Source organism: Colias eurytheme, chromosome 8, assembly GCF_061535395.1.
Source record: "Colias eurytheme isolate Ceu_HAF_F1 chromosome 8, ilColEury1 Martin Lab GWU primary, whole genome shotgun sequence".
Taxonomy (NCBI): Eukaryota; Metazoa; Arthropoda; class Insecta; order Lepidoptera; family Pieridae; genus Colias; species Colias eurytheme.
This window is the reverse complement of record NC_142987.1, coordinates 3966308-3987807: the sequence shown is the minus strand read 5'-3', so window position 1 is coordinate 3987807 and position 21500 is coordinate 3966308. Positions and strand designations below refer to the sequence as shown.

General features: G+C 32.2%; 1 protein-coding gene across 1 annotated transcript; it reads right to left on the bottom strand.

The window, feature by feature from the left end:
• Positions 1-1266: 1266 nt before the first annotated feature.
• On the bottom strand, positions 1267-21127 carry LOC149906409 (UNC93-like protein MFSD11). Its single transcript, XM_090104531.1, has 8 exons — positions 20872-21127; positions 12167-12336; positions 7206-7382; positions 5089-5260; positions 3772-3880; positions 2657-2782; positions 2035-2339; positions 1267-1505 (listed from the first exon to the last, which is right to left on the bottom strand). Exons 1-8 carry the CDS (start codon positions 20956-20958, stop codon positions 1290-1292), a joined length of 1362 nt encoding a protein of 453 aa, XP_089960657.1. The 5' UTR covers positions 20959-21127; the 3' UTR covers positions 1267-1289.
• Positions 21128-21500: the final 373 nt, after the last annotated feature.

The window sequence follows — 21500 nt, the reverse complement described above, 5'->3', positions numbered from 1 at the left end:
AAATTTTTAAGAAGGAAGTCCTTGTTTTTATTAAAAAGCAGCAAATTTTAAGTATAACAGAGACAACTTGATATGAATAACTCGCCTTAGGCCCACACTGATCAACAATATATCTCTTGTACAGTCTATAAAAAGCATTACATACTATTAAATTCAACTTTTGTAGGACACATATGTAAAACAAATTTTACCCACCTGCTCAACTATAAACAGAAAATCTACAAGTGTCATCGAACACTATTCTTTTGGAATGTTTATTTTTTACAATCCCATGGGACCATGACATGTTATTCACAAAATTATAAGCCATAAGCAAAAATTAATTCGTTCATTGAAATATCGTATATTTTCTTTTCATTAAATAAAATTTACTTCATTTCGTTCTGACTTACTTTACCAAACTTTCAAATACACATTTTCATGAAAGAGAGTGCTATCGAAAGATGATACCTACCTTCGATCCCACTTCCACATGTCTTAATGCAATAACATATCATGGTAACGCGCCCCCTAGACAAGTGGCTTTCTATTAGCATAAAGTTCAATAGAATAGATTATGAATGTATGAGATTGACGTTTGATTACGACGACGACGACGATTGATTACGTCAATCTCATACATTCATAATCTATTCTATTGAACTTTACGCTAATAGAAAGCCACTTGTCTAGGGGGGCTGATGGTAAAACTTAACCATACTTATTCTTTACGTATCACATTCTTATGGACAGATGCTGCCATGTAGCAAAACTTTATTAGTTATGTTATTTACACTAGAGCTATAAAAAGCAATTAAATAGCAAAAGAGAATAAATTCATAATTGATATTCACTGTACAAAATAATTTGTATTCGGAAGTTGTATAAAATCGTATAATGATACTTTTGACATACGACCAGCATTTGATTCCAACAAAAATACTAAAATCGAGTATTTTTTAATAGTTTTTCATCTACTTTATTATAATTTATCATCGGAATTGACCATAAAATACCCTCAAATTTTTCATTTCGTGTTAATGTCGCTCTGTAAATGCTACGATTATTGTTTTTTCTTAGATCTAAAATATCCCGAATGATCAAATACGTCACTACAACTGAATTATTATTTTATTCCTATAAAAAGCAATTAGTGACTTTTTTGAAGTTTCCCTGAGGCCCACTTTGACCCAGATTTTTTAAATCTTCAAAACTTTAACTTCATTCCCTGAATTCGAGGATTTTACCATCCACCAGAAACTCGTGATTCGTTTTAATTTTTCCGTATAGCCCTAAATATCCTGCCCAATTCAGTCATAGTGCAATGCATTTTCTGCCAACGCATGAGTGGCTGGAGACAGCTTATCATCCAGGGTTTCCACCGTCAGCCGGTTCCTGGCTCTGTCAGCCCACTCCACTCTGCAGAACGCAGCTGTTCCTATGGACGCTAGAACTGCTAACACTCCCAGTTGAACTGAGAGGAGTGCCCTGGAGGAGTAGAAGAAACATGCTGCTGCTGCTAGAGACTGGAAAATAAAATTATTTATATAAAAAAAATGAAATCCATACTAATATTATATATGCGAAAGTAACTCTGTCTGTCTGTCTGTTAGTCAATCACGCCTAAACTACTGAACCAATTCGCATGAAATTTGGTATAGATATATTTTCATACCCGAGAAAGGACATAGGATAGGTTTTATCCCGGAAATCCTACGGGAACGGGTTTTTCTCTGAAAACGCGGGCGAAGCCGCGGGCGGAAAGCTAGTTAATAATAAGGTTTACTATGGATACGATAAGGGATTGTATATCATGCAGTTTTAAAAAACAATTTGTTCTAAATATTATCAGAGTATCTTTATTCGCATTTATGTGCGTTTGATGTGAATTTAAAATAACCAAAAGTTTATGTTACTAGTATTTATGTTTTTAATAAAAAAATCCTATAAGATTTTTGATCGTAATTATTATTCATCAACAAAGAATTCATGACTTATTCCCCAACCAAGAACAGGCCACCAATAAACATATCCTTAAAAACAAAACAAACATACCTGAGTGAACTTGAACAGAGCGAACGCGGACGTACTATTATCCGAGTACTTCCCTCCCAAGATGGAGTATATCTGCGTATTATAGCACGCATCTCCAAACCCGAGCAAAAAGCTGCAGAACATAGCCAAGTATGGAGACGGGTTAATGTATGAAGTATCCATGGTGTCTCCGAAGGGAGCCACGTTGGGGAGATTTATGAAGATCAGGAAGAAACTGGTCATGTGGATGAAATAACCCATGATAACGATAGGATCCCGTCCCCAGCGGGTCGTTTTGTTGCCGAGGATACCGAATAGCGCTCCACCTGGAAATAAATTGTGGTTAAAAGTATTGATTTTTACACTTTTGCTGATTGCGATAATAGGTAGCCGTATTTTCGCTATCTGGTTGAAAAGTAGTAAAGAAGTATTTGTATGCTTATGAAAATATCTTCGTTAACTTTTTCACACTACGTGTACTTCTGGATTGAAATAGTAGACGAATTATTATTGTTTCTAGGAAGAGGTTTAATTAATATTTTCAGTTCCACTTACAGCATTGAAGGCGTGATCTATTAGCGGTAGCTTACTATCGAAAATAATATTATGAATTTATTTAATAGAATGATTAAACAAAACTCACCGAGAACTTCACCCATTCCGATGAAGACACCGGACAAACCGACCAATTGCTTGACATTTTCACCCATAGCTAACGTGAAACCAATGCTGGGACTGTACACACCGCTGAAGAAAGATAACTCCACGCCTGAAAACAATATTTAATTTATTATTAAAAAAAAATAACTAGTTGTGCCGCGCGGTTTAACGCTGCAAAGTCAAATTTTTCTATAGCTATAATGTGTTATTCTGATGTATTGACCTATATTATTGTATTTTCGTTTAATTACGTTCACCATTTTTTTGTGAAACATCCGTCCATCCTCACAAACTTTCCCATTTATAATAATAGTAGGATTCATAATTTAGCAGAACAGTCTAATTAAAATGTTGGTGTAGACATTTGAACAAGAAACCCAATTTATGTCGATTACGAAGCAAGGCTATTGTCAGAAATCTCAATTGTTCACAAGATCCATCCAGACCTTGTAAAGTGTAAACAATAAAGATTTTTGTAGTAAATTAACTCGTAGCTGTGCTCGTAGACATCAACATAAGGACATTTACAAGGATATTATCATATATTCGATGAAATTATTGGAAATAATTGGAAGTAAATATTGTAAAGGACTTATAGGCCATGTTAATGATTTTAATTTGGGATTCTTTAAAAGGACTATATTGTTAGCCGGTTTATAATTTATTTTAAATCGTTCTTGACTTTCTTATCTGTTATTTTGACTGTTTCTGAGTTTAAAATTAATCGCGTATTACGCAATGGAATTCCATGAAATACAATAGATACCTTATCTATTTTTGTATATACAAATTAAACTCGGTTTAAATATTTCTTTAATTAGGGAGCTGTTATGATATTATTCGGTATTGTTTGCAAAAAAGTGTCTTTAAATTTTTCATTCTAAAATTGTATTTCTGTATTATTCTTATATTTTTTAATACAGTATTCTTTATGTTAAATATATGTACTATCATACTGTATAAAGCAGTGAAATTCCTAGTCCTATTCTGAGGAATTTGGCAGATGATACAAACATCGTCAATACATCATAGTATAATTTAATTTACCTATGTATTATCAAACATACTAACAATTTATGAATGTCCAAAAATACCAACCAGTATAGATAAAAGCGGCGCTCAGGAACATCATATCCCTTGTACAAAACAACTTGATGGCTCCCTTGAAAGCGTCCAAAGGACCTTCCGACTCGCTCACAATTTCGCACTGCAATCATAAAATACAATATTAATTGGACAATAAAGGGATTTTGCGTCTTCTCGTCGCCCTTGACCGGTTTTCACTTTTACGGAGACCTTACGAAACTAATAAGTGAATATTTCAATAAGTAATATAAGTGATATAATGAGTTGACGAATACGTAATATTAATGAGAGAAATGTTATAAACGCTTATCACGAATCGTTGAGTAATTTTGGCAGGAACATCGATATCGAAAGACAATTTTGTAATAAATAAAATGATATCGTATTTACGAACGCGTTCGTAACGGGATTTCGTCCTGGATTATTTTTTTATATACCTACATAAACCTGCTTCCATAGCGAATACCGAATGTCCAAAATTCTAGAAACCCCATACATAATTAGTATTTGAAACATAAAGTTCCTTACAATGGCATCTCTGTATCAGAAAAAGTGAGTTATTTTCTCTCACCTAAAAGGAAAACTATGTCCAATATAATAAGCCCTAAGTATCAAGTTATATTAAACTAGACTATTGACATTATCCACAAGAATTTATAGGCAAAATCATATCCTGCCAAATGTCCTCAAACAGGAATATTAAAACGCCACAACAACTATTTTGATCATAAAAGATCTTATTGGGTACAGCCCGTATAAAGCGCAAACGAGGACAGAGCCCTGTATTTACAAATTTATGCACAAATTAACCTTAAGGATGTTTACAAACTGTTACCGGAAGTTTTACGTAGCCTTATTTCTAGGAATAGAGGAAAATTTTACTTTTCCTTCAATCTCTACTTCATTTAGAAGGTTGTGTAGCACAAAGAATAGGTAGATAGATTGTAGCAATAGATTGACGATTAGTTTTAGTTTATAATTTGATAGGGGTAACATAGGTAGGTACATTAAACCTGTGATTAAACAAAGTATACACAAAGCCACTATACTATTTCTAATCGATACTAAACATGAATGGTTTTAATAAGTTGAGTTGTTTTTGACAACTTATTTGCAAATAATTACTCAAGTCAAGTTAAATATTGTTGTGTTCGTATCTATCGACAATTCCAGCATAAAATTGATATCTCTAATATTTAAAATCCACTCCGTTCATTGATCTTACTTAAATGTCAAAAATTTTAAATGAGTATACAAATAAAACCGCTTAATTCAGTTCATAGAATTTTAGTATAAACACTTCATGCACTTAATTTAGTACATATTCACCTTTCCATCATCCAACGCGGGCGCTCTCCGGATGGGCCTCAACAACAACAAGAAGACGATCCCCACAGCACACACGGCTGTTAACGCACCGAAGACCACGTTCCGTGTCTCTACGTCTATGTGCGTCTTGCCTTGGAACTTTATGAACACGAATAGGTTGCCGAAGAATAGACTGTAACAATGACGTATAAAATGGTATAAGATAGGAAATACAAGGTTCTAGAAGGCAGGCCAAATATGCGATGTTAAAGAATGTTTAATGATCTTTAACGAACTTTCAATACAAATCTACGCAGAACGTTCAGCAAAATGACGGATTGTTACAACTCTGCTAGGGCTCATGTGTTTCAATGATCGTTTACACGATGTTAGATACAATACAAATCTACAGAGACATTAATTTTGAAACGTCATAGCACTTTTGAAACGTCATAGCATATTTTTACCATTTACCACCAATACCGATACAATCAATATAATATACGTATAGATTTTTGCAAAAAATGCGAAAGCTAATATTTAAAATATACAGCATACTAAATTGAATAAATTCTATGCCGCAATGTAAAACAATTTGAACGCACAAAGCTAATTATTGAAACAAGTGCGACCTCTATTCAATTCTCTATATTGTCTATAAAATTATACTAATACAATTTACATATCTAATAAAAGTTATGAATATCATAAAGATGATATTAATAGCATAAACGATCGAAGGGCGTGTGTTGTCGTCATTTCCTAGTCCCGTCAATGGTTACAAGGACCGGTTCGCAGACGACATTGAGAGTAAATGCTGCAAGATCGTAGCCCTTTAGTTCCTGTTTTGTACTTTATGTAGAACATGCCGCATTTTTCACTAATGTAGATCGGTTTTGCTGAACTGGAGCCAGATTATATTTGTTCAGAGATGCGAGTTCAAAATCAACGCCTCTCTTTTATTAAGACCCAATTTAGTATGTGGACAATGTATTGTAGAAAAATAATATTTCAGTAGAGCAGGTTCTATATCCACATGCTTATAGCTTATCTACTTCAGTTATTAAGTACCTACAGTTCTCGTTATAACTGCAAATTATAACCAAATAAATCCTTAAGTGAATATAATTATGACGATAATTGATACAAACGAAATGATTGTATTCACACTTTCCAATACTTTTCGTACGCGGTCTATAAATGGAAAAGCGGTAATAAAGGTCAACTTTAAATCGATCGAACATGCATCATTTGTACAAAAGCCACGAATTGTAATGTAATGTAGGTACCTAAGAGCTAGCGCGCACGAGCAACTTTGTCTCCGCAACTATTTTGTCTCTCCCATCAATTTGTATGGGGAGTTGCGTCGCTACGTGGGCGCACTTTCATACTAGCCCATAGGTAGGAGAGACAAAATAGTTGCTGAGACAAAGTTACTCGTGCGCGCTAGCTCTAACTGTATTTTAAAACTGGTAAAAGATTTTGCTTTCTGACAGAAACAGGACATTCGGCACCAAATATTTGTCTATCTAATAGGGTTTCATATTGTAGATACCTTAATAATAATCAGAAATCTATAAATATACTTGGTTTATTAATTAAATAGCATTAAAAAACAAAGTAGGAAATTCTAATTGAATTGATCGTAAAAAAGATGAGGCTAATTACTTTAATATAAAATAGCTTCATTAGACGGATTATTATCGTGCTCGCTGCAAATATGCTACGAAATTTATAAATATGTACAACAAGTTTACGCAAAACCCGTGCAACCTGTCCAAACTCACTCACTCACACAATTACGTTTGTGGAAACGTAATTCATTTTTATGGATAACAGAAAACAACTCAAACAGTACCGTACCGTACAAAATTTTAACATAAGAGAAAAGCTCTGTCTTTATCCCTCAAAACGAGACTGTACATCTACTTTCAAAACATCACCGTAATAAAGCATCTCTTCAAGAACCAGTCCCCTTACCACCATCTTAAAACAGTATTATTTCCAGTATGGAAAAATTATAGCACTATGTAAATCGCCTAACGCCATCACTTTCTCAAACTGGAAGTAATACTATCAAAAGACAACATGACAACCCCCCAAGAATGCTTTTTCAATTTAATTTGTTAACGTCTAACCTGCATTGTAACATAGCCCAAAAGATTCCAGAATTCCTCGAGATCGTGTCTGCATCACTGTTCAAAGTCAGGTAATTGCCCTGGCCGGTCCATATAGCCGCTGCTCCAGCACCGATCAGCACACTGGCCACGTAGAGAAGCCACGTTTTTGGAAACAGGAACGTTATTATAAAGAATCTGCAAAGAAAAGTTACGTATGAAATATATTGTGTAGATACGAAATGAGTAATGGTTAGGGAGCCAGGTGCAAATTGGGTTCATTATTTCCTCTCAAGAGATAATTCGTCAGAAGCATCAGAGTATAGTATTATAAAGCCTCGTGAACGTCAGCTGGCGCTCGGTTGGGGGGGTGAGCGGTTGTAGCCTCCCACGCACGTAGGAAAAAAAATACATTCATTCATTCATTTCCTCTCAGCTAAAAATTTGTCAAATTGTAGCTAACCCAATATCTCAACGGAAAAAAATAATCAGCTGGTTACAACATGGTGTATTATACGTTAGCTGGTGTCTCGAACATGAAAGTTAAATTTAAAGAAAAATTTATTTTCCGTGATTTCCTCTCAAACAAAAATTTACCTGATGATAGCTTATATGTAACTGTGGATAAATATATAGGTCAGCTGGCTGTATCTTGGTGGAAAAACCGTCAGCTGATACGGGAGGCTACAACCGCTCTTCCCCCCAACCGAGCTCCAGCTGACGTTCACGAGGCTTCGTAATACTATACTTTGATGCATTTTACTAATTACCGCTTGAGAGGAACTTGGTCATAAAATCTGTTCCTGGCTCCCGTACTATAAGGGACAACGAGAGGATTTGATTCCCGTTGAACATTAATAAAAACTTAAAAGTCCCGAATTAGTAAAACGAAGACAAAAATAAATCGATAATAATCATCGATATGTTTCCTATGCTAATTTCAAACAATAAGACATGATGTTGATTTTACCTAACCTTTTCTTCATTCTAAGAACAAGACAAACTTGGATTATATTCTAATAAAGAAAATCATATACATACACACATTAAAAAAAAACTTTCATATTGAGTATCAACCTAAATGCATACTCATATAAACGCCAAAACACTACACTGTTTTAGACGTTCTATTAAAATACAAGCAAGCTATACAAAATCAATGCTATGAATTATGGATGGCCCATGCGAATTAAGCATGTCGGTATATAAACACTTCGATATTTGCATAATTATGCACTTATATAGTACGTTAACAGGTTAGCATGGTTTTTTACTACAAACCAGTTTCCAAACATGCACTTGCTTTTTATTTACAAGTAGTAAGTACATATTATATAGCTTAATTAGAATAATTGGGATTAGCTAATACGGCTTGCTTGTTAGATAATTAAAACTGCTAATGCTTTAAAATCGTTACTGGTACAAAAACCTACTTTTCTTTACACTATAATGTAATTCAAATTACATTTGTACAACAATGAAAAGTAAATTTTTGTACGGAAAGATAGAATAGCGGGGTATTTTTTTCGCACATTTGGGTATTAGCTAGGAATATGACCATGATATTTTATTTAAATCGAATAACATCGTTTCAATAAAATCCCATAAATGGAGAAAGAAGGTAATCTTCTTCCGCAAGCAAGAACAGGCTTTTCAGGCACCTTGCCACTTCAAACAGCTCAGGAATTTAGGACCCAAAGAAGTTTATTGGATCTAATCACGTTTTATGGCGTTCCTTATGCAATTGTAACTACCCAAGATAAAAGACAATAAAATATTTTGATCGAGGTCACCCAATGCACCCATATTTTGAAATACTTTCAACTAATAGGCATATCTGAAAACCTTGAAGCTAGTGAACGTAGCACGAAACTAGATCGGAATGGTTTCACTCATGTGTGTATATAGGTAAGAATATATAATAGTTGTATATAAGTACTATTCGGCACGATATAATTTGATTAATTTCAAATTAAGGGCGACTAATTTGTAGTTCGTAGTACTCAATTAGGAAATTTTGCTTAATGAACCGAAACTTTTTATGGATTTGTGACATGAATTAGATTTAACCTTTACTAATGACTTAATGAGTATAGCTTAACTCTATCTTCATAGAGAAGAATGAAAAATTATCGTAATTGGATTGGATTTTTCATTCGTGTATGGATGAAGGAAAAATAGGAAAAATCTCAATTAAAACATAAAGTTATAAATAATTAATTTTAATTAGGTACCATGCAATGGTTACCATTGCGCTTTCAAAATTATGTACATAATATTTGGAATTTAGACCTCATCATTATTCCCGTTTTATTTTACTCATCATTGTTATTTTTAAAAATAACAAATTTTACATCAAAAACAATACAAAATCATGAATTTAATTCTGTTAGGTTTCCAAAGTGATGTTTAAATTCACACAATATTACGCAGGATCGGTAACCTTAAACAAAGGCCGTAACTCAAGTTAATACCCTTTGAAGTACTGCTTATTTGTTCTAACATACACTTTCTATGATATAAAATTGTATTATACAATAACAATAGATAAAGGCTGTTATGCTTTGAGTGCTCTTAGTATGTACTCGTATAATATGATCTAAGGAAAATCTTTACTGATTAATTATTTATTATTAGATAGTCTATAACTGTACGAAGTACATATTAATTTAGGTATTAGTAATTTTTACCTTCTAATATATTTGGCAGTCTCTATCTATTGATATTTTTAAGACAAGTAGTCGAAAAAACTCTCATAGCTTAAAACACACGAGATCGTTGAAAAACAAAACAGACGTGATAAGAGTACAAGTCGTTAAATACGTAAAAAATATAATTAAAATTCAAGAGGAGCCGTGAAAATAACGGATAGTCGATTGTTCCCATTTCGAGAACTATTTGACCGTAACATTTCTAATTTAACCAACGTAAAGTAGAATGTAATATGTGTACTTAAGTAGGTATATAGTATAAATGAAAAGCAAAATATATAAATAGTTGCCTATTTTAATATCCAAATAGTAAATACAATCAAATCATGTGGACGTATCATAAAAACCAACATAATGCGGTAAGAATTAAGAAATCAAGTTCAACATCAAACAACAACAAATTGTGCTTCAAAGCATTAAATTTCCTTTACTGATAAGAAACGGCTCAAGTCTTACACAATAACTGTAATTTATCACAAAAAAATACGCGACGAATTGAGAAGTCTCCTGCGTTTTTGGGTATGTTTAATAAGTGAAGCTAATAAAAGCGTGTTAAAAATATCGTCACATTAATTAGATACATATTTCCATTGCGGGTAGTACTTATTCTATCGACCTGGTGGCCTTCAAATTATTGATTTTTGTGTACACTTGGCGCATAGCAAACAGATCTATACAGTAAGATACCCAAGAAATCAATGGATTAATGCAGCGAAGCATAACTCCACTAGCGAAACGTGTAAACGTCGCATTCGTTTACAGATTAGAAATTCTCCAGCAAATAGCTTAATAATGCAATAATAACACTACATTTTTTGTACAAGTATGAATATCTCGGTAATTGTAATGTGGGAATTAGAACAATTAAAACAACTGGATGTTTGTTTTTAGATTTTATATGTTCAGGTAACTACCTATAGTACCTACTTAATATTATGTAATAATTTACATAGCAAGGATTTCCATTTACTCCGACTTCTGGTATTTGATATTTTGATTCCTACTGTTAAATTATCTACAAACTAATAAAAAGTCACTATCTTGTGAATATTAGCAAGTATTGACATTATAGCTAAACAAGCATCAACAGTGAAAGTCGGCTTTTCCACTGCAGTGTAATATTTGAGTTTCACAACTCTACAATATTCGTTCAACAACATGGTAAGAGCAATTATATCAGTTGAATATTAAAATCAAAATCGATCAAAATTTACTCATTAATTGAAATCTTTATCTTAATAATTTCTCTTTTCGTACAAAATTTTATTAGACGGAAAGAGAAAAGTGGCTAAAATTATATATCATGATTTCTTTTTTAGAATATAACTAATATATTGCATAAAAAATTACAAATTTGGACACCGATAATTTCATTACCTACTCATATAATATGGCCTACGCGTAGTAAAAAATGAAAATACTAAGATGTTAATTATCTTCCAGTTGGAATCAAAACACGTGGAGAAATGTTGACAAGAGCAATTACGTTGCATTGTAAACATAACAACTGTATAAATTTCACGCATCATTTAATTTAATATTCAACATACTCGGTTTCACAATTTCCGTTTATAATAGTTTCCGGACTGCGGTACCATTATGAGACTTCAGTATCGTATTAATAGAATTATTTGTATACTTTTTGTTATCATATTTATTGTGTAATTATGTGATTCATATTTATTAAGACGTGTAGAAACATTAAGTCTAGTTTATATAGTGTATACTATCTGTGCTCCGCGGTTTTACCCGATCGGCTCCGCTCTTGTTGGTCTTAGCGTGAAGATATATTGCCTATAGCCTTCCTCGATAAATGGACTATCTAACATCGAAAGGCTTTTTCAAATCGGACCAGTAGTTCCTAATTAATGTTATTTTAGGTTATATAGACAAAATCCGGCAACGAACAAATTCTAGTAAAACGTCTCAATCAAGATAGCATCGTCTGTAGTCGATAGTCTAACCATAACTTGTACAAATGAACATTTGTACAAGTTGATGAAACACTAACATAACCAAAAAAAAGACCACTGACCATCCTCAAACTAAAAAACTCAATTACACAATTAAGACTTTTTCTAGAAGCACTTTTGAACCGTCATAACATAGGTTTACCATTATTTACCACTGGTTTGGAAAGCAGTTTCTACAGAGAAGAGCCGGCAATAAACTCCATAGTTGCACATTTAAAATCATGTCAATAGTAGTAGTATCGTAGGTGCTCTTATAAATTCAATGTTTAAATCAGCTATGCAATCAAAGTAAACTCACAGATAAGTCAAAGCACCGATCAGCATAGCACCCCTGGGCCCAGTGATGGTGATCACGGAGGGAGCCATCCAGTTGCAGATAGCCAGCGTCGCGTATATGATGGCGAGGGACGTGTACCCATCTCCGGTGAATGTGCTGTCGTCCTGGGTGATACTGTCCAGTATTGTTTTCTGTGTACAAAGAAAAGTGACTTCTGAATCTTCTGTTTTTAACTTATTTATTTCGGATAACCTGGTTTAAAAAAATATTGTTAATACACATAGGTATTTGAATTAAGAATGCACACACTACCATTATATCTACCCATTTTAAGTTATGCTTTGCCTTTAGACATTCCATAATGAATACATATTAATTTAATTCATTTTATAAGATTTTGCATAAGAATACGGGTCTTCAAACACATATTTTATGACCGTGAACTTTAGTCAAACTTGATTCACAAAAATGTCAATGTCCTTACTAAGGACATATTATGATATATTAGTTTACGACCATAATGTCTTAGGATTCTTTAGACATAATAGAAGTAAACGACATATTTTACTGGATTTGCTTAACTCAATATGCGCTGCATAATGCATTAACCTTTAGTTTTGATGAAAATTTTAATATTATTCTAATTGGTGGACAATGAAAACTTGAACACCTTGTAGACATTCGGTACAAGGTGCTCTAGGATTCAACTTCGTTATCCAGATATGCCTATGCCTTAAATGTAGTCACGTAAAATATTCATTTAGCAATCGTTGCATCAGATTAACACAAAAGGATTCATAATATTGATGTTATTGCGGAGGTGACAATAAAATATCAGAAACGGTGTTTCCGAAAAAGGTCAAAAGTTCCACTTTTCGACATTGTTCAAGGCGACATCGAATATATATAAGGACACGAAAGCCACGGAGGACTTACCAAACTGATAAATTGAAAGATTTATACAATAAGGAAAATTTAGGACTTTCACCGAATTTGTTGTTCATAAAAGAAATTCCATTTTTATGGCTTTTAAGCAGTGGAGGATAGATCTTGGCTGAATAGAGCTTTGTCTTCTACTTAAAAGCCAAAAAAATGTACAAAACTTAATCGACACTTGGTCAATAAAAACGGTTCAAGACAGTCTACGACATAAAAGTAGGCACACTAAGTTACGACACCACTATAATTCAATGTATTTGCGAAATTATATAAACACAACGTTACATAATTTAATAAGAACAAACCCAAACGGTTGGTTAATATTATATTAAGGTATTAAGCTCATGATTAATTCATATTAAGCACTTGTTCTTATTTCTTAACTGGACTGGATAAACTGATAAGGGGCCTGTTTAATAACAATTTACAGGTGCAATGAGTTTTATTACGTGAAAATATTTTAGTACAAATCAATTGTTATAAACGTACTTGAAACTTTTAGATTGTAATTGTTATTTATGTTTTATGTATCAATGTGCTGTACTTTTATTCTTTATTCTTAATTGGTACCCAGTTGTAAAAACCAATATTTGGCTAGCTTCTGACGATTCAAAGCTCCTTCTAAACAAGAATGAATACACATTTTTAAGTTTGTGTTTAAATGTGAAAATATAAAAATAAAGCATATTATCAACTGCTTGTTAGCTACGCTATATACTAGGAAAGTAGGACAGCGTAATAGCACAATATACAGATACATACAGTAAGGATTGGAAACTTCATACAAAATGTTCCAAATGGCTCCCCCCCCCATCAAGCGTGTTTACGAGGATATTCAGGGGGATCGATAGTAGCGGGTGACACATCCACAGATTTTGAATGACAAAGATACATAGTATAGAAAAGTGATGTCAATGACTTCACGTTAAATAAATATCGATTGTTTCAGTTTGTCGCCTAACTATATTTTTGGCTTCGGTATCTATTGTCCCAAGTATTCTTTTAAAAAAATATTCAATCTACAGTTTTGACTTTCCTACGATTTTATTATATGTAGGTATAGATATTAAAATAACCATTACATAAATATGCCTTTATTCGAAAAGAAAAAAACAAATTATTTACTGAAATATACTTTCGTCTACTACGGTCTACGACTAATTCGGAATTTATTGTTAAATTGTATAATGTAAAATATTCTCAATCTTATGAACAGTTTTTTTAAGTAACTGATTATGTTTAATTCGTTGTAAATTAATTCAGCCACTTTACAGTTTATGTGTTCTCTCTTAAAGCAGCAACGAAAATGTTATTCATTTTCTCGACATATTGAACAAAATCATCTGGTGGTATAATTGGTATAGTTGAATTCAAGCAGCCGAATACTGCGCAATTAGTACGTGGCATTTTTAAAATTATCGCCGAAATCAACTTCATCTATAAGCACGTGTTTAAATTAAACTGAAATAATATATTTCACCAAAATGTTAAAACATAAACACATAAAAGATATGTAGATATTATATGTATCTAATTATTGTATTTTTATCGATACGTGGCGTCACCACTTTGTCAAGCACTAAGCCTGTCAAACTATTTTCTTTTTCATACTAAAACAAAAAGGTGGAGGTTCTATGCTCGTATAATAATAATTTTAATTTTAATTTATTTCTGTATATTTTGTGTTTTTTAATTTAATTTAATTTATCGTTTTAAAAATAATTTAGTAGGTATACCTACATACAAGTATTGTAAATTCTGGTTTAAAATAATTATTGAATATATTTATAATACAAATATCAAGCATTATAAATAATTTAGGTACATTAAAATATAACCTTCGGCGTCCATAACAAAACAAGATTTCGAAATATAGAACTGATAAAAACGTATTCACTTTTACAAGTTGTATTAATTCGGATTGTTTCTTCTTGTAAATTAATATTTAGGCTACACCATTTTTGTATTTTAACGAGTTTTAATCGACTGTGAAAAAAAGCAAACAGAAATATACAGGCCGAATTGATAACCTCCTCCTTTATTTTTTAAGTCGGTTAAATATCAAAAAGGTAACAGCCCTATAGCTATAACAGTGCTTACGTCATAATTTCATCGCAGGGGCTTAGTTTCCTAACTGTATGTACGTAGTACATATATATCTGTCAACTGTGGTATTAGAGAGCCGTTGTATAGAGCATATCTATGTTGCATAATTAATTGAGAATTATATCTATCCCTCTCATTTTACAACACCAAACAACTGATTACATCTTCAATCCAAGCCTCGTGAATTAATTATTATATGTACTAAATACTTATAGGTGACATGTAAAGCTTACTTTTAACAGACACGAAATTATATGCGATACTCGTTGGCGTAATCGTTATCTTTAAAACTAAGTAGGTATTATGTTTAAGTTTTGAATTACATACAAATAGACAAAGTAATATTCTTTATTTTTAAAACAAAGGGAATGTTATCATTTTTAATTACTCTAATAAATCACAACTTCCTCTTTAGAAATATTACCGCAAAAGTAATTTTCTTTACAATACATCATTAAACCCGTGATTTACACAACCGATAACAAGTTGCTAATCAATATCTGCGCAATTATGTAGTATGGTATTTAATAAATTTTCATTTTAGACAGATTAATATTAATATAAACCTACTAGCGGCCCGCCCCGGCTTCGCCCGTGGTACATATGAAAAATAGATGTTGGCCGATTCTCAGACTTACCCGATATGCACAGAAAATTTCATGAGAATCGGTCCACCCGTTTCGGAGGAGTATGCAGACTAACATTGTGACACGAGAATTTTATATATAAGAAGTAGAAAATAAACCTAGACAAAGCCAAATATAGTCCATAATTGCTCAAATAACCCAATAGATAATAATTAAAATAATTGAATGTGTGCCTACACACATCTACAACCACTTTTTTAAACTCACTCGTGAGTCGTGTTTATGTGAACTCTATACCATACCGCATTGTTTTAGTTACAATTTCGAGTCTCATACGATCGCTACATACCAAAATTTTTGCCACGCCTCATATCATTTTCAATGTCACGATTCAAATCACAGACGCAACATTCGAAACAATTACAGTGGCCGATAAGAATGTCATCTTTAAATGACATGTTATTGAATAACAAACCCTTGAAAATTCGTATCACACCAATAAATCGGCTTGACCTAAATCGAGAGTAGCGGATCCTTGAATTTATCGACTATACACAAGCGATGATAATATAAAGTGTTTTGGAGTAATTACTTCGAAATGTTATACAATATTTGTTTACCGATGTAACTAATTGCTCTATTATATAGTGATTAGAGAAAAAGATTGAATTTATGAGTGTCACATCTAACAGTGCGTAACGATTAATTAACTGAAGGGTAATATAGATGTAACTTTCAAAAAGAAAGAACGTTTTGTAGAGTTATTTCAATAATGCCGTATTTACTATCGTCTACCAAGAAGTTTGAAGCAATAGATTAACTTGTAATATTTACGAGTTTGGAAAAAAGGGGATTTTTATTTGCATATGGAGCATGTTATAGGGTCAGAGATGTTCTCATTTCTCAGTTATCGAAGTCGCACTTACATCAAAGTGTCAGTGCCATTAACCTATCAGTGTTGGTACATGATTAAATGATTTAGATTGAAATCACCAATGTTTTATCGTTTAACAATTAACAATATAAAATAATAATCAGAATTTTATCGTTGTTTTAAAATTTAACATAAGTAAAAGGTATCTACATATTTAGTAATTATTTTTGTTGTTATCGCTATTCAAGTCAAATCACATAGAATATAAAAACATTTATAACGCAAATGCCAGGATGAGGTGAACGTAAGGTAAAATACCAAAGTATGAGTAGGCAAGAAAGGTATACCAGCTTAGCATACCTACTATAAAAGCATACTGCGTAACTCTTGTAAAATGTCAGGCGTTTGCATCATAAATTTTATAAAAGTGTTTGCAAATGATGGTGATTTATGAACACTGGCAAACTAAATTCTACTTACCAGTGTTTACATAACTCTATGTAAAATATCACGCTTTCCTATTCCTTTGTTCCATTTCAATCATCTAACTAACATACACCTCGTGTAACCATAAATTATACAGATTAAGCTGAATGACCATTTAAGGCGCGGGACATATACAAGAGGCGCGGCGCGCATCGGGCGCACTGCGGGCGCGCATCGGGCGCGCTGCCGGCGTGCATCGGGTGCGCTGTTGGCATTTTGTATGAAATAATTTTGGAAAGGCGGCGCAACCATGGCACAACCGTGGCGTGCCGTCTCAACGCCTGTCCAAAATTCTTTCATACAAAATGTATAAGAAGGACGTGGTGCAAAACAGATTCAAGAGGTGCGCTTATGGCACGCCCGCGCCCGCGCCGCTTGTGTTTGACCCGCGCCTTAATTGTAATTGTTTTTATTACCTTTGTGAAATCGACAAGTGATTAACATTTTAAGCGCAAACTTTTTTATTTTATAATTACCTACATTGTTTTATTACCTACCTTCATTTATGACAAATACCTACTACATTGTTTTCCTCGTACAAATTGCGATCAAAGATTTTCCTCCTAAGATAGATGAAGACATTAGAATACCGGAACATTTTCTTTGCCAAGTTAAACATGATTATTTAAATATATGTAGATGCTTATAGATGATTGGCTAGTAACGACTTTTAAGTATTATTTATTTTAAAATCCCAAGAAGTGATTATAATTTATAACATAACAATAAATGTACTTAGTTTTAAGATTAACAAATCGACCCGGCTCCGGTCAAGTTTGAGATAAAAAATATATTCTACGTCGCTTTAGGTATCTATAGAAAAGCTATCTACTGATGAAATGATTTTCCAAATCGTTTTAGTTTTATCTAATTAAGGTAAATCTGGTAAATAAATTAATAATATTTTTTATAAAAGTTTTATAATATTTGTCTAAAGAAATATGATAGATATCGACGACTTGACATTGATAATGATACCACCCAGCTGATTTGGTAAAAACTGACTGATATCAAAATCTTTCTCTGGAAAGATCGGAATTTCAACCTTAACCCAAATAAAGTATTACGATTCAAGTCCCAATCACTCCTATTTATCATATTTTAAACCTTGAAAGTAATCTCAAGAACGACTTGGTATAGCTCGCGATTTAAATATGAAATGCGCACAAATAACTAAACAACCAAACCTTCCATTTTAACACTAAAAAGGCAAAACAAGCGTTCATTTTTAGGCGTGAACATTGTCCATAAAATAAAATGATTGCAAAATCTAATTAAATATTGCTAAACAGATAATTGGCTAAGTAAAATAATTTGGTATGATTTTGTTTGTCTGCTTTTAGAATAATCTGACTATGCATGCTCGTAATCAAACATGTTCTTTCTTTAATTTTATTATTTTTGAACCATTTATGGCAACACTAACTGTACGCCCATTTTTGTTTCGCGCGAAATAAAACAAAGCATGCAAAAGCAAAGTTTGCAACGTAACGGTAAAATTATTACGCAAGTGCGGACGATGATCTCAAATTATACTTACATAACAAAACAACGCAGACTCGTTTTGGTCATGTCAGTATAGGCATAGCTATAATATTCTTTGCAATACTGTTGTGAGTTGTGACCCATATTCTGCTAAGATAAAATTGTTTATGCCCCGGCGTAGAAAGAGTTGATAATAATAATAATTTATCGAAATTATTCCGCTATTGATGGACTGAAGTTTTAAAACAACAAGGTTAACAAACTATTGCAATTATCTATTTCTTTTTTCCTTTTAACTTACGTTACTAATTATAAACACATCTAACCGTTGAAAGAAATTTTAATGTAGCCACGGTTACATTAAAATTTATGCTATGAAAAATTTTTACTTTCTAATCAACTTGTTATTTTCGATGTCCAAAAGAAAGTCCTAAATCTGACTAACCTTAATGATTAAAAAGTTAATAATGAGTTAATAGCGGTATTTATTTTATTTCCATTTAAATGAGGGTAGTTTCAAAGCCTCATACAATTCGCTAATTTAGATGTCTGGATGCCGAGATTGCGGTAAATACAAATATTTTTGATAACTATGAATTATTTGTGTACTTATAAATACATTTAAAAATTAAAATATTATATCACCTCTTGCGGAAACTCTATATTAACAACAGGATACGCAATGAAACGATAAACTCAGTGACATTTTCCTAAACGAGTTTAGATAATGAGCTAGTAGCTGAGATGATGCTAAAATGCTTTTATTACATTTTCAGCTTCTACGTATTAGTACTATCAGTTTTATAATATCTGTGGGCTTATGAACAAATATACAAAAATGAATATTAGGCATAGGTTTTGCGAACAAACCCAGTTACAATAAAAGATCAATCGGAATTTAGTATCATAAACATTTGGAACGAACAAGCATGTATGAAACTTGGAATTTCCTTTCAAAAATAATCCTGAATCTTACTAATCCTCCTCCAATCTCAATTTGGAACAGAGATAGAATATGGCACACAGTCTTCATTTTATCATGGCGAATGAAACCGCGGGAGTCAGCTAGCGCAACTTAATAACAGAAAACATATATTTACATCACATTTAAAATATTCTTAAATATTTGTTGTAAGCGCCTCAGAATTTATACACGTTATTATAAAAACAAAGACTTCACGCTGTTTAATTATGATAAATATTCATAAGTCGCAAAAATTTTAAGTAAACAATGCGCCATTCCATTATGATGTGGATAAAAATAAATTTAAATGATACTTTTCTTTAGAAAACGTTACTATCTCTAAAGCTGAGTATCCTCGAATTGTTTTAATATGATTATCACGTCACGCGCGGCTGTGGTACACACCTCCGAGCGGCCTTTGCGGAATGTCGACCTTTTGTTTTTCATTCAATATGGTAAACATTATGAAAGGAGGCTTGGCTCCTAGTTTATCTGTGCTTAACAAACAATTTATTTATGATATAAGCAACTTTAAGTTAAGTGTAGAATGCTTCATCATAGGTACTCTTATTACGTTTTGTTAAAATATAAACGTTTGAATGCATAATTTATTAAATATTTTTGACTATTTGACAGAATACAAAATTGATTTAATAATGCAGAAAATGATTTTAATAAAAATGTTGCTTCTATTGCTTCTAAATGTTTACTGTAATTATAACAGAATTCTAACAGTTAATAATGCATAGGTACTTAACTAGTTAAAAAATATATATAAAATTTTAGGGATAGCCATTAAACCAGCATTAAACCATTTAATGTAAAATACCTTATAATTTTTTAGACATAAACGGCTCCATTTCCATAGGATATTAGTTATTTCTTCTCTACAGTAGGATATATAAGAAATACTATTCAGGACGAGTAACTAGTCTAAGGAATTGGTGAACAAAATTAGAGCATTATAATATCATTATTATTAATAACTTATAAAATATATTATACCTTTTATTACTTCATCAGTTATAATATGTGCTTGTTGTATATGTAAATTTCATTTTTTCTTCAAAACTGTACCAGGATGATATTATGATTGAAACCAATTATAGACCTATTGTTCACATTGTAGTTTGTATAATGAAGGCTGTGTGAAAGTAAGCATTTTGCAATAAACTGAACACATTACTGTGGGCAGAAATAAGAAACATCAATATACCTAGGTACAGTGTGCATGCCTTAATTGTTATTTATTATGTTAAAACATTTAAAAAAAATTTCTTCTTACCTCAATATTTCCCATAGTTTGGAATGCGGTAAACACAAACATGAAACCGAAACCAAGTAGAATAACATTCATAAATCTTCTCTCCATTTTTGATGATTTTAATTATAATTTAACAAAAAATAAATATGGTGTTAAACCGACTTTATTAACGGAAGATATTAAATTAGAGAAGAAATTATATTTCTTTCGACACTAACTTATAAAAAATGTAACACTGTTTATCGATACGCGTACGCTTTTATAATGTAATATTATCCAGTACCATTCTCCAAATACTTATCCAAACTCCCTCCACATCGATGAAGAATATAGGAATCAATGTTACACAAGTATCGCATTAACTCCCACGCAATAAAACGTATAATTGCGTGGCGTACATAACACAAATTCAATAAATATAGTTGACAAGTGTACAGAATTTTGTAAATAAATAAAACGAAATAAACTTACGTCATTGTCAATCAATCTGACAGTCGACAAAGAAAAAAGTAGGTACTTTTATGAATCTTATCATTTTATTTATTTAACCCTTCATATTAAAAATAATTATTCAAATATTTGCTAGAGATATTTATCATTAAAAACTTGAACAGTAAACAATTATACAATAGATATTTTTAATGAGTTCA

Excerpts from the sequence above, each read along its gene's own strand:
- LOC149906409 (XM_090104531.1), bottom strand. The coding sequence starts at position 20,958 with ATGGAGAGAAGATTTATGAATGTTATTCTACTTGGTTTCGGTTTCATG. Across the intron at positions 12,337-20,871 it reads AAACTATGGGAAATATTGAG|AAAACAATACTGGACAGTAT; the intron begins GTAAGAAGAAAT and ends CTTTGTACACAG. Across the intron at positions 7,383-12,166 it reads ATCGGTGCTTTGACTTATCT|ATTCTTTATAATAACGTTCC; the intron begins GTGAGTTTACTT and ends TTTTCTTTGCAG.